A 12,195-nucleotide genomic window follows, 5' to 3' on the forward strand; every position below is an offset into this window, starting at 1 on the left:
TAATACTTATGAGGACACACTGAATGAATTATGGATCATGTCTTGTTCTTGGTTGCTGCTGTTACGAGGGTTTTCATTTCAATGTATAATAAGACTTCAAATTAATATATATATATATATATATACACACATCTGTGTGTTCTGAATACAACCATATTCATATTTTATCGATATTTGTGATCTTGTTTTCAACGTGGTCATATTCTAGGTCATATTTACTTTATTGTTTTGAATGTGATAATGTTATAACTCATATTCATTATCATCATTTTTTTTCTCAAATTATTCGATGGATATTTATAATTTAACAAAATATTTTTTACAATTATTCAAAAATATAATAAATAATCAAATTTTTAATATTTTAAGAAATGATTCCAAGAAAAACTTGTAAATATAATAAATTAATATATATTTTTAATAATTATAATTATATATATATATTTAAGTTTAGAGTAAAACTTTTAAAATAATTTAAATTTATAAATTTTAAAATAAAATGGATAAAAATGTTGACTTAGTCGATTTCGAAAGAATTACGTACGTCGTACAAAATCTCTTCCAACATTCAAAAAATCTAAAAAATAGCCCAAAAAACTTAAATTTGCGAGAAGAAGTCATTTCTTTTTAGTTGAGCTTGTTATAGGAAATTGTTTTAGAAAATTAGTTTGTTGAAATATGTCCAAAAGTGTGACAGACAAAGAAAGTTGAGATTCCAATAAGTGAAACCCAAAACAAGAACTTAGAAAGCATAAATAAGTTAGTACCTAAAGGCCAAATTAGACTTCTAAAGAATAAAAAGAGGCTGAAGGACTTAAAAGGATGTCCATGCATATGAAAGATCCCATACTTCCGGTCAAATTAACACAGATCAGTATAATGTTCATGTTAGTTTAATTTTTGTTAATCTTCTTTCAAAATTGTTTATTATTATTATTATTATTTTTAATCTGGAGCAGATTAAAAATTTTACTATTCCGACAAACCTAAAACACTTCGGTCATTCGGAAGTCCAAATTTTGTCAACCGGCACCATGTCTATGTATACATATGTTACTAAAAAGTACTTCCACCGTCCCAAACACACGCTGCAATATTTTATTTTTTTGTTTGTTCCAAACTCACTTTTAATATTTTTAAATTTAAAAATAATTAATAATATTTATATGCATATATTAATATATACTTCATTTTATCTCATCACATTATTCAAATAAAAAACAACTAATTATTTCTCTCAAATCACATAATTTAATATCCAAATTATCTCAAATTATCATATTTAATACTTCACACCTAAATTCTTGTGCTAAATACAAATATTACACGATATTTGAGATAGAATGAGTACTATATTTAAATAAAAAATTAAAAATAGTTACATATTAAAAAATAATCAACAGGTTATCTAACTTAACCTCTGTCTCTACATTCAAATTAAAACAAGGAAATAAATAAGTGATGATAAAAAAATTACCGCAATCGGAACTGACCTTCATGCGCCGGTCAAAGTTCCGGCAGCATAAATTTTGACTCGCATATGAGCTCTATACTCGTTGCCGTTCGCCGCCAAATTTTGGTGGTGTGCAGGTTTTTGGCCGGTGATTCTGATGGTGCTGAAAGTGTCGATCCGATATGCCCGGAAGTAAGAGAAATAGTGATGGATCCAATTGTCAAATTTTAAAGTTTATCCAAAAAAATTGAGTCTACATATAAAAAATATTTTATGAGAAAATTGCATTGATAATAGAGCCAAAAGCTATTCGGGTCGGGTCGGCCCAACAATTTATCTAAACATTCAGATTTGAATCTCATTGTCCTGAAGCCCAAAGCTACACAAAGTCCATTAGCCAATTGAGCCTGCGAAAATTGGAGTGTGGAATCCACATCGGTTTTGCTGTGCGCGCAACAGCGGGCGGTTGCCGAAAGCATAAAAGAAAAGGCCCTCGTTACTTTGTGAGAGAGCTTTGGCGCAGGGAGCGAGGGAAATCTGTATTTGCTTATTTTGGTGGAGAAAGAATTCACGCACGCTAAATTTGGGCGGCGGTTTCACATTTTCTCTGCGGTTAGAGGAATCTTCGGGTAAGCAAATATCCTCAGCCATTAGCTTTATGCTTTTTGTTGTTTTTTTCTTTTTCTTTTGTCTTTTCGATCGTTTTCGTTTCTGCTTTAATTGGGAACTTGAATACACTGTGGAGAAGCAACCCTAGTTTTGCGCAGCACTGTTGTTGATCTGAGACTGTAGGTAAGTGTCTTTTGAGTTCATGGATTTGTGTGTTCGTATTTCTACGAGGCGCAGTGCGTTTTTTTTTTCTTTTTTTTTTTGTTTCTTGGTTAGTAGCTGAATTAGGCATGTGGTTATCGAAATTAAGCATGGGCTATTGTTTCCCGGTTATTCCAGTTGAATCTTTCAAGCCTTGGAATTGGCAGGTTGTTGGTAGAATGTTACTTCTATAATTGACTAATTTGTTCAGCTTGCTGTTTGGCTACTTGTGTGTTGCAGGTCCCAACATTATTTAGTAGCATTGGAAATCTTGGCATCAGTTTGATTGTGACTTTCTGCTGCTTCATATGGTGCAGCTTACTAATCTGTGTTTAATTATTTTAGATGAGGAGGCATTGAATAGATTATAGAATTACAAGGGAAAGAAACTGGATTCATATATGAACAGGCAGTTAGAGGAAACATTTTAATTTGGTTAGTGGCTTTAGTTGGATAAGGAGAGGTAAAACTATCGCACTTGATATCTATGATGGGACATATAGAGAATGTAAATCAAGAACTAGAATCCAACATAACAGAACGTCCGAAGGCTCCTGAAAGTCTGGCTGAAAACCCAAAATGCGAACATCTGACTTCGGAAAATAACAAAAGGGACTGTGTGACCTTAGCTACTGATTCAGAACAAAAGGAGGCCAGTAGGGCTCAAGATGTAGAAAAAGAGTTATGTTCAACAGGAGAAAGACTAGAGAGAGTTGCAGAAGTTGAATCAAGGAATGGACAGATCACTGAGAATTTAGGTGTAGAAAAGCTAGAGCTGGAATTGAAGTGCTTCAAGGCACCGCCAGTCTCTGACAACCGGGAGGTGGCATTGCAAAAGGGACCAACTGATGCAAATGTGTTGATACCTTTTGGCGCCACATCGGTTAATTCTGGTAATGCATCTCTGCAGGCAGATAAAGTTGGTGATTCCAATCACTTGTACAGAGAAGACATAATCTCTTCTGGGAAATTGAGAACAACAAATACCAAGCTGAAGGTCCCTGTAACTAGTTCATGGACATTGCGATCAAAATCACGGGAGAAGACCAAGGCTTTAGAGCTTGATGACAATGGGAAAGAAGGCAACTCTACTGATGAAAAGAAGAGGAGGGGAAGAAAGCCGATGCAAACGAAGAAAAGTACCCATAATGAGTTCTCAAGAACTCGGAATCATTTGAGATATTTATTGAACCGGATTAAATATGAACAATACATGATTGATGCTTACTCAGCTGAAGGTTGGAAAGGACAAAGGTCAGTAATGTGTTCAATCTTTCTTTATACCTGCCACTAATTTTCAATTACAGTTTTCAATTTGCATGGCTTCTATAAGAGAGTAACTTATAATGAATATGGTTGTAGGCATTTGGATCTCTTTTTTCTTCTTTTAAGTGATGGCCAGATGTATATTTTGCATGATTAAAACCATGTGTGAAGCAAGGTTGTCAAGCCCCTTTTTGCGGAGCGGCGCCTGTGGACCGCCATACCGCCGTGGCGAAAAAATCGCGAACACGGTGCACTATATATACTTTATATAGGATGTGTTTGTTTGGGAGTTTGAATTTTGAGTTGAGATCTGAATAGTAAAATTTTTGAATTGGAACAGTTGTACGATGTGATATAAATAAGTGTTCATGTGATATTTTAAATATAAGATTGATTTTTAGTATAATATAAAAATTGAAAAAAATAGGTATTTAATTTGATATTTGGAAAGGAAGGGGGGGGGGGAATTTTGATGAATAGTAGAAAGCTTGATAAATCCTCCAAACAAACACACCTATTATGTGTTATAAGTATTAACTTTTAAGGTTGTTTTTCTTTTGATTTGGTTTAGAAAATTTTAGTTTGGGTTTGACATTAAAATAATGTTTGATGGAATATTTTGTAAGAAGAAAAAATGTACTCTTTTTTTTTGGAAAGCACATAGTCTCAATAGCAAAATTGTAGGGATTTGATGCAAAAGAAACACATCCTCAATAACTAGACAAACAAAAATAAATGATAAATTAAAAGTAAATAATTATACAGTAAATACTATATAATAATGCAATACATTGTCACTATGATAGTATAAATTAAAAATAGCATTACTAGAGTTAGTGGAGTTTGAGTCTAGAACGCTAAAGCACATTAAGATTAAAATATTGGAAGTTTAAATCTTTGAATACTGAATAAAACATTCAGTGGGATGAAACGGTGAATGAAATGGTGGGATGAAGCGGCAAAATGAAGTTGTAGATAGGGAGAGAGCAAGGGGGAGAGAAAGGATGGCAAGTTAGGGTTCTATCGGGCTTAAGAGTTTAGGGACTGAGGTAGGTGTGGTTTTGGGGGCCTTGGCTGACCTATGCTGGAGACTCACAATGTTTTGTATTAACCGAGATAGCGCCATGGCATCGTTGAGGTGGCGCCAAGGCATCTCCAAGCCCCCTTGTTTGATATGGCAAGGCGATGTGTCCCGGTGCTTCCCAAAAAGCGCCAGAACCGGCGATGTGTGATGAATGCTTGAGGTGAACCTACGCCGAGAATGCGAAGACTCCCCTATGGCCCAACATGGAGTTTTCTGGTCCATGAATTGACTGGGAGGCCAGGATGATTCCAGGAACTGCCGGTGTTGTTTCCACTTGAGGTGGACTGGTGCCAAGAATTCTAGGACCCCTCTGCTTCCATGACGGAATTTGTGAGTCTGTGGATTAACAAGGAGGCCAGGACGACTCCGAGAAGTGCCAAGTGTTTTTTTTGTTTTTTTCAAGAAGTGCCAGTGTTGTTGCCACATGTATTTGTGTTGCCTTGACCCTTGTCCATGGGCATAGACTTGCTCTAGTTGCCATTGATTCTGTCGGAGTGGGATCTGAAAGGATGGGAAAACGACTTGTCCGTAGAGGTGAAGGGAGCCGTCATGGGTTCAGTCTTGCTGATCTTTATATTTTGCATTAGGACGAGGACAAGAGTGTTGGAAGAGATTGGATAGCTGATGTTGGCAAGGGCAGCGCTGAGAGTAGACAAGGGTCGAGAGCTCACTTAATTGTAGAAGTTGGCCCTTAGAGAGAACATGCGAAGCCTTATTGTAGAGGAAGAGGCTTTCAATGCTTGTCCAAATAACATGGGTAGACACTCTAGGGGTGAGAATGAACATCTCTGAGATTGAGGCGTAGAGGAACGAGTGCACTGAGAAGTAAGTTGCCTGCCACACCGGGTTGGCAACCACAGGAGCAGAGGTGCTGTAGTTATGTTTGAAGGCCCCAAACTTGCCGAGGAGACATGAAGATTTGATGCAAATAGTTGAAGTTTGGAGGTTTCATCTGGAAGGAGAAGATGATGATTGTGCAAATGTTGATCTTGGATGGTGATGAAGTGGGATTATAGATGATGAGGGTATTGGCAACCACAATAGCAGCAGCCTCCCTCTTGGCAGGGTGGTGGCAGCGGCTATAGCTGCATTTCTGTTGATGGGAGCTAGAGGAGCAGAAAGAGTAACAATTAAAACAGGTGTTAGGCTAACACCACAAAAGAGGAAAACACTTGTGAGAATACCATGATCGATTCACCAGGTATAATAATATAGTATAAGGGGTTGGTAGTTAATTAGAACAAGAATTAAGGAGTGCTAATTTAGGAGAATAAAGAATATATTCCAAATGATTTCTTTGTTCCTAACCAGCACTAGCAGGTTCTATCTTTTTGTATCTATATTTCATAATTTTACAATTACTCTTTCACGACCCTCACCTGAAATTATCGTTATCACCCACCCAAAGTATCTAACGTTATGATTACAGCCAAATGAACAAATATGATAGGATGAGGGCCTTTTAACTTAAACTCTAGTCATTAATTGGTCTAGTGAACATTATGATAATCTCCAAAATTTCAAGGATCGCCAGGGAAGGGTTTATGCAATGGCATGTGAGAGAACCGCTGTTTAACTGTAGAAGTGTTAGTGGTGACAGATACCGATTGTAGGGACGGGTCTGTAGTGACTGACCTTACTGACTTCAATGAGCATGGCTGTGGTGTATGGCAATGGTGAATGTAATCTAGTGTTTAATATTGAGGGAAATTTGTACTTTATGGCTTTGGCTCTAATGTAATCCACTGCTTCATTTATGATTTATGACATTATGTATAGACCATAGGTACCCTATAATAGGAAGCAAATAATTATGTCATATAAATTGTACATATTTTTTAAAGCACACATTTTGTTTACCTATATAGCATATATAAGTAGTGCTTTTTGAAAACTGAAAAAAAATGGTTGTTAACATTACGAGCCAAGGAAATACATTTTAGAAGAAATTTTGTTATTTATTAAAAGAAATTATTTCATGGCTTTATATCCTATACTTTATATTATTCCATTTTAGTACTCCCTCCGCCCGGGATCATTATGCTAGTTTTCTTATTTAGTTGTCCCCTAAACTTATGCATCAATTTTAGTAAAAAAAGTACATCTATCCAGAATTTTGTTTCCCACATTTTAACAAATAATACTAAATTACTTATAAATTTACCACTACTTTTTTTACTTATCCTATTACTTTTTTAATAACTTCTCCTTAATAAATTTCCCATAACACTACTTCACTTTTTGCCTACTACATTTTTATATTAAACTATTATTTTTTAGTCTCCGTGCTCAAGTAAAGTGGCATAAGTATCCTACACAGAGGGAGTAGTGTGTTTTATTTATTTCTTTTATGGATGTGCCACATGACTATATTGTCTAACGTCTTGATTGTTTCAAAAAATTCAGCTTGGAAAAATTAAAGCCAGAGAAGGAACTCGAGCGGGCTAAGTCTCATATTGTACGTTACAAATTGAAGATAAGAGCATTGTTCCAGCACCTTGATCAGTTGCTTCTCGTGGGAAAGCTTCCAGCATCTCTATTTGATTCTCAAGGAGAGATAGACAGTGAAGATGTAGGGCATGATGTGTAGTTTGTGTTTATTTTTTTCCTTTGCTTATCTTTCTTGCATCAAACTGAAAATTTTATTTGCATTACTCATATCCAATCAGCCTTCCTTGTCTTCCGTATGCATGAGTTCTTCATAGAGACTGCTTTAATACTGGCAATTGCTTTGTTTGATCCTTGAGCATTTTTTATAGACAGTGCTTTGGAATTAGCTTATGGTCTTGGAATATACATTCCTTTAGTGATGAGTTGAAAATTGTTTTATCACTTTTATTGGCTAACATTCTTATTGTTATGCTTCAAGGTTAATTGAAGGTTGAAATAGCTAAATCACAGTTCATGCTATTGATTGTCATATTATAAAAGGAAAATGTTATCTTATTCGTAATAGAAATGTTCTGTTTAAAAGAATTTGATTGTTTTCTATATATCTGAACTATGGGCATATTTACCTGACACTCGGTTCATATTTCAGATATTTTGTGCCAAATGTGGCTCCAAAGACCTGACGCTTGATAATGATATAATTTTGTGTGATGGTGCGTGTGAGCGCGGATTTCATCAGTTTTGCTTGGAACCACCTCTCCTAAAAGAAGACAGTAAATTCAGGCTACTCTGGATATCTTTATTTTGCTATCATGTTAATCTGGTTGTTGATTTCTTATTTCCATAACTAAATTGTGTATACAGTTCCTCCTGGTGATGAAGGCTGGCTTTGCCCTGGATGTGAATGTAAAGCCGATTGCATTGACATCCTTAAGGATTTTCAGGGCACTAAAATTACCATCAATGACAGTTGGGAGGTCTAATCAGTCTATTATATGTTACCCATTAAATGTTTTGAGCAGCTATTGATTGTACTCTCCTCTCCTTTACAGAAGATCTTTCCTGAGGCTGCTGCAGTTGCATCTGGGAATAAATTAATTGATGGTTCTGGGTCTGGATCTGCATCAGATGATTCTGAGGATGATGATTATGATCCCGAAAAGCCCGATGTTGATGAGAAAATTAAAGAAGATGATAATGAGAAGGTTGAAGAAGATGAATCAACTTATGATGATAGATCTGACGAGTCAAGTTACTCTTCTTCATCTGATGATTTGGCACCCCCTCGTAATGATAACAAGTACTTGGAGGGTTCATCTGATGACTCAGAAGATGGTGATTTCGATCCGCTTTCTGTGGATCAAGATAAGCAAGTGAAGGAGGATGGTTTGAGCTCTGATTTCACCTCTGATTCAGAGGACTTTGGTGCTCTACTTCAAGATGACACTACACCTGATGCAGATTCTGGGAGAATTTTGACACCGTCAAATCAGGAATACCCGTCAACAGCCTCCAAAGAAGGTAATCATAAAGTGGGTAGGATGGAGAAGCAAACACTGAAAGATGAACTGTCTTACCTAATGGAATCTGGCAGTGGACCTGTATCTGGCAGAAGACAAGTGCAGCGGCTGGATTACAAAATGTTGAATGATGTGAGTTTCTCCTTGATGTACTCTTTGTTTTATTCAACATATAACATCAAGTGTTTACACCTTTTTGTTTTCAAGGTTGCTTGCATGTTTTATCTATATTATCCTTGATGTTCTATGAAAATCTTGACAGCACATTCCTCACATTTTCAGCTGAAATTTCCAGTTAATGTTTTTACAAAGTGGCTTAATCTTTATAGAGTTGTCACTTTCTTTTTCTTTTTCTTTCTTTCTTTTTTTTTTTTTTCTTTTATTTTTCTGAAATGAAACTTAGGAGTTGGTTAGCAGGGGTTAATTGTCAAACTAGCTAAGATCTATCCTGATTGCAGTACACAGATCCAAAATGGACTTCCAGATTGATAGGATCTGCACTTCCCTTAGATTAAAATTGACTTCTAGAAGCTGAGTGTTAGGTCCAGAATAATGAATGATTTGGTTGCATCAAGAAGTGTCTAGTTCAGTTACTAGATTGATTTTGTTTTCTTTGTGCGAAGTCTCAAATTCTTGAACGATTTTGCTGTGTGTTCTAATTACCGTAGAAGGGAAATGGTTTTTGTTGAGTTAAGACCTTGCCATGAAACTTGTTATTGCATGTATGTGACTCCTCCGAAATCTGCTTGGATCTTTAAATGTATGCACAGCTGTTGTCAACGTAGTGTGGAATGATGGTCCATTGCTTTGTACACTATTATTGTGCTTCTCAGGGTGGAAGTCATTTCGGTTCCATCTTCAGTATTCTATATAACGTTAAAGATTTGTATATCTGCTGAAAATGGGTTCATCTATTCTATATTAAACCATTGTTTTCTTGAATTTGGCAATGTAACGTAGGCTACTTGTTCTTATTATTAACTCTTCCGTGTATCTACAAGGAAACATATGGAAATTCTACTTCTGACTCAAGTGACGAGGATTTTGGTGAAACTACTGCTCCAAAGAGGAGGAGGACTAACTGCGGGAAAGCTGTGGCTCCCTCTCCTATCAAAACTCCAATCACCAATAGCATGGCAAACACAAGCGATGGAACCTCAAACGAAAACAAACACTTGTCCAAACGAACTCGAAGATCTATCAGTGATGGGGTAGAAAATGAGTCACCTAACGATGGTTCTTCTAGTGCAGTGCCTACAAAGTCTGCTTCTAGAAGGCTCGGTGAAGTTGCAACACAGGTACCGTATTTGTATTAGTGAGTGTTCTTCGACGGCAATTGAAACTTTAGTGTTGATTGAAAGATTATTTGTTTCTAACATTCTCTCTATGAGGACATGGCCATTCCAGACATCTTGAAAACTGACGTTAGGTATTTGTTCCTGTCTCGATTTGTACACATCCTTTTCTTTGGTTTCAATTGATCCGCTTCTTGTTGCAGAGACTCTATGCTTCCTTTAATGAGAATCAATACCCCACCAGAGCTACGAAAGAAAATTTAGCCAAAGAACTTGGGCTGCTAGTTCGACAGGCATATATGCAATCTCCTCGCCGAATTTAAGATTTCTCTTATTTTGTGATTGTTTGGCTATAGAATCTTTCTTACTGCTGCTGCTTGTGCAGGTTTCTAAATGGTTTGAGAATACGAGATGGAGCTTCAACCATCGCCCACGCATGGAGTCAAATTCAGCCGAGAAACCAAATAATCGTGCAGACAATACCTATCCTACTCCTAGTAAACAACCACAAGAGTCGAGCAGAAACTTAGCTCAAGAACATACAGCCACTGCTGCAGGAGAACATTCTGGAACAATAAAATCCCGGAAGGGGAAACACAAGTCGAAAGAGGGATCGTCAGATAATAATGGAAAACCCGAGGATCAGAATGCGTCAGTCGAAGCACAGTCTCCCCAAATTTGCAGGATCATGACACGGAAAAGAAGCGGCAACTCGAATAATTGAGATATTATTCTTCAAAGGCGATGTTTGGCATCTATATACACATGGGATCGTCAACCTTGTCAACAGGTTTGAGCCAATAAATTACTGTGCGATGTGTTCCTGTAGAATGAGCTCTTTTCTGTTTGTGCCGAGGTTTCTAAAATTCACATTACATTAAGATATTCTTAAACTTCAGTGAGTTGTATCTTCGTCGTTGGCCGAGCATAAGACTGAACCTTATAGTAATACAACATACGGATGTTATGCTCTATTTATGATGAAAAACTTAGTTATATACTTTACCTAAGTAGCGGAGTTTTTATACTCAAGACCATTATTTTTTATGGCGATTGTTACAGTGGTGTAATAATAGTCGAGAGACAGAGACTGTTTTATTATTGCACCATTTCGAGAGATGTATCCATATCAAATATAAAGTGAGTGCTGATTATTTCTAAATTTTCGCCTTAAAATTATGAATTGCATGAAGCAAATTTGACAGAAACTTGAATAAATGTTACTTCCTCCTTTTTATTTGTCCCATAACAGATAGATCTAAATAAATTTATTTGTTTTAAATATATTTAATAAATATAAGTCAATTTAATTAAATTTTATGTTTTATTTGTATAATCACTCAAAATTCTTTTATTTCTATAATCCAGATATCATTTCCATCCGAAGGCAAAGCACTCAAAACTCTTTCTTAATAAAAATAATGTTCCTAACAAAAGAGCTTATATCTCGGAGGAAATAGTATTTTAATGTAATACTGTAGTTTTAGAAATATTAGTATAATATTGAGATATAGCATGAATAAAGTAAAAATAACTAAAATAACTTTGTTATTAGTATGTGTGATATAAAGTAATGGCATTTGTAAAATTCTATCTCAATTCAAACTCAAGGCAAACTCGAATGAAAACCCAAAGCTAAGAACTCATCCTTGTTTTGGGATAGGCTTTAGTTAATATTTCGTCTTGGCCTAAGAGCATGTTTTCAACCAGACTTTTTTCGTTTTTTTTTTTTTTTTTTTTTTTTTTTTTTTTCCAACAAAAAAAATTACCCAATGAGTTAAATCTAAAAGTGCAAAAGTGATGGCGCTTTTGATGCGGCATGGTATAGGTGAAGCTTTGTCCAAGCCCTGTGATATTGTAAAACCCATTTTGCATTATAAATCAAATTGGGGCAGATTGTGTCAGATAGTGTCGGATGACACATCGAGACATATCAGCAATGGAGGCCAAATTTTTTTCAAACCAATGTATAGGAAAATGTTACGGCAAATATCGTGCTAATTTTTCAAAAAAATATATATTTTTATCAGGTATACTAGGTAATAAATACATATTGACGTTTGTCTATAGTTACAAGGTGTGTTGTGCAAGAGTATATTATATCATGTGCTGCAATTAATAGTAATATCGTGTGCTATTTGTTAGTATATTAGGTGCTGTTTAGCTCTGAATGTAACCCTAGTTGAGTGTATACAAATATATCCGGGTTGGAATTTTTTGGTCAATTTTGTTGTTGGAAGTGTACGCTGATTTCATTCCAAGGCTCAATTACAGTAACATGTAAACAAAGGTCATCGATAATTTATTAGAGAATTTTCTTTCTAAATAAAAAAAATCTACAGTAATTAATATTTAGCCATTCTCATGCTGTGAGAT

The 12,195-nt window shown here is 35.7% G+C and overlaps 1 protein-coding gene across 5 annotated transcripts; it reads left to right on the top strand.

The window, feature by feature from the left end:
• The first annotated feature begins 1,925 nt into the window (after nt 1–1,925).
• LOC127252600 (homeobox protein HAT3.1) lies at nt 1,926–10,925 on the top strand. Of its 5 annotated transcripts, XM_051276873.1 has the most exons (10): nt 1,926–2,082; nt 2,504–3,517; nt 7,020–7,185; nt 7,654–7,777; nt 7,869–7,981; nt 8,057–8,656; nt 9,526–9,822; nt 9,916–9,953; nt 10,023–10,112; nt 10,205–10,351. In XM_051276873.1, the coding sequence occupies exons 2-9, from the start codon at nt 2,751–2,753 to the stop codon at nt 10,081–10,083; spliced, it is 2,166 nt and encodes a 721-aa protein (XP_051132830.1). In that variant the 5' UTR covers nt 1,926–2,082; nt 2,504–2,750; the 3' UTR covers nt 10,084–10,112; nt 10,205–10,351. The 5 variants fall into 5 exon arrangements, with proteins under 5 accessions (XP_051132830.1, XP_051132804.1, XP_051132836.1 ...); XM_051276847.1 differs by lacking the exon at nt 9,916–9,953 and having other exon boundaries at nt 10,205–10,925; XM_051276879.1 differs by lacking the exon at nt 10,205–10,351 and having other exon boundaries at nt 9,932–9,953.
• The last annotated feature ends 1,270 nt before the right edge of the window (nt 10,926–12,195 follow it).

This window comes from Andrographis paniculata, unplaced genomic scaffold (assembly GCF_009805555.1).
Source record: "Andrographis paniculata isolate CXL003 unplaced genomic scaffold, ASM980555v1 Contig12END, whole genome shotgun sequence".
Classification (NCBI taxonomy): Eukaryota; Viridiplantae; Streptophyta; class Magnoliopsida; order Lamiales; family Acanthaceae; genus Andrographis; species Andrographis paniculata.

Excerpts from the sequence above, each read along its gene's own strand:
- LOC127252600 (XM_051276847.1), top strand. The coding sequence starts at position 2,751 with ATGATGGGACATATAGAGAATGTAAATCAAGAACTAGAATCCAACATA. Across the intron at positions 7,186-7,653 it reads GAGAGATAGACAGTGAAGAT|ATATTTTGTGCCAAATGTGG; the intron begins GTAGGGCATGAT and ends TTCATATTTCAG. Across the intron at positions 10,113-10,204 it reads TTGGGCTGCTAGTTCGACAG|GTTTCTAAATGGTTTGAGAA; the intron begins GCATATATGCAA and ends CTGCTTGTGCAG.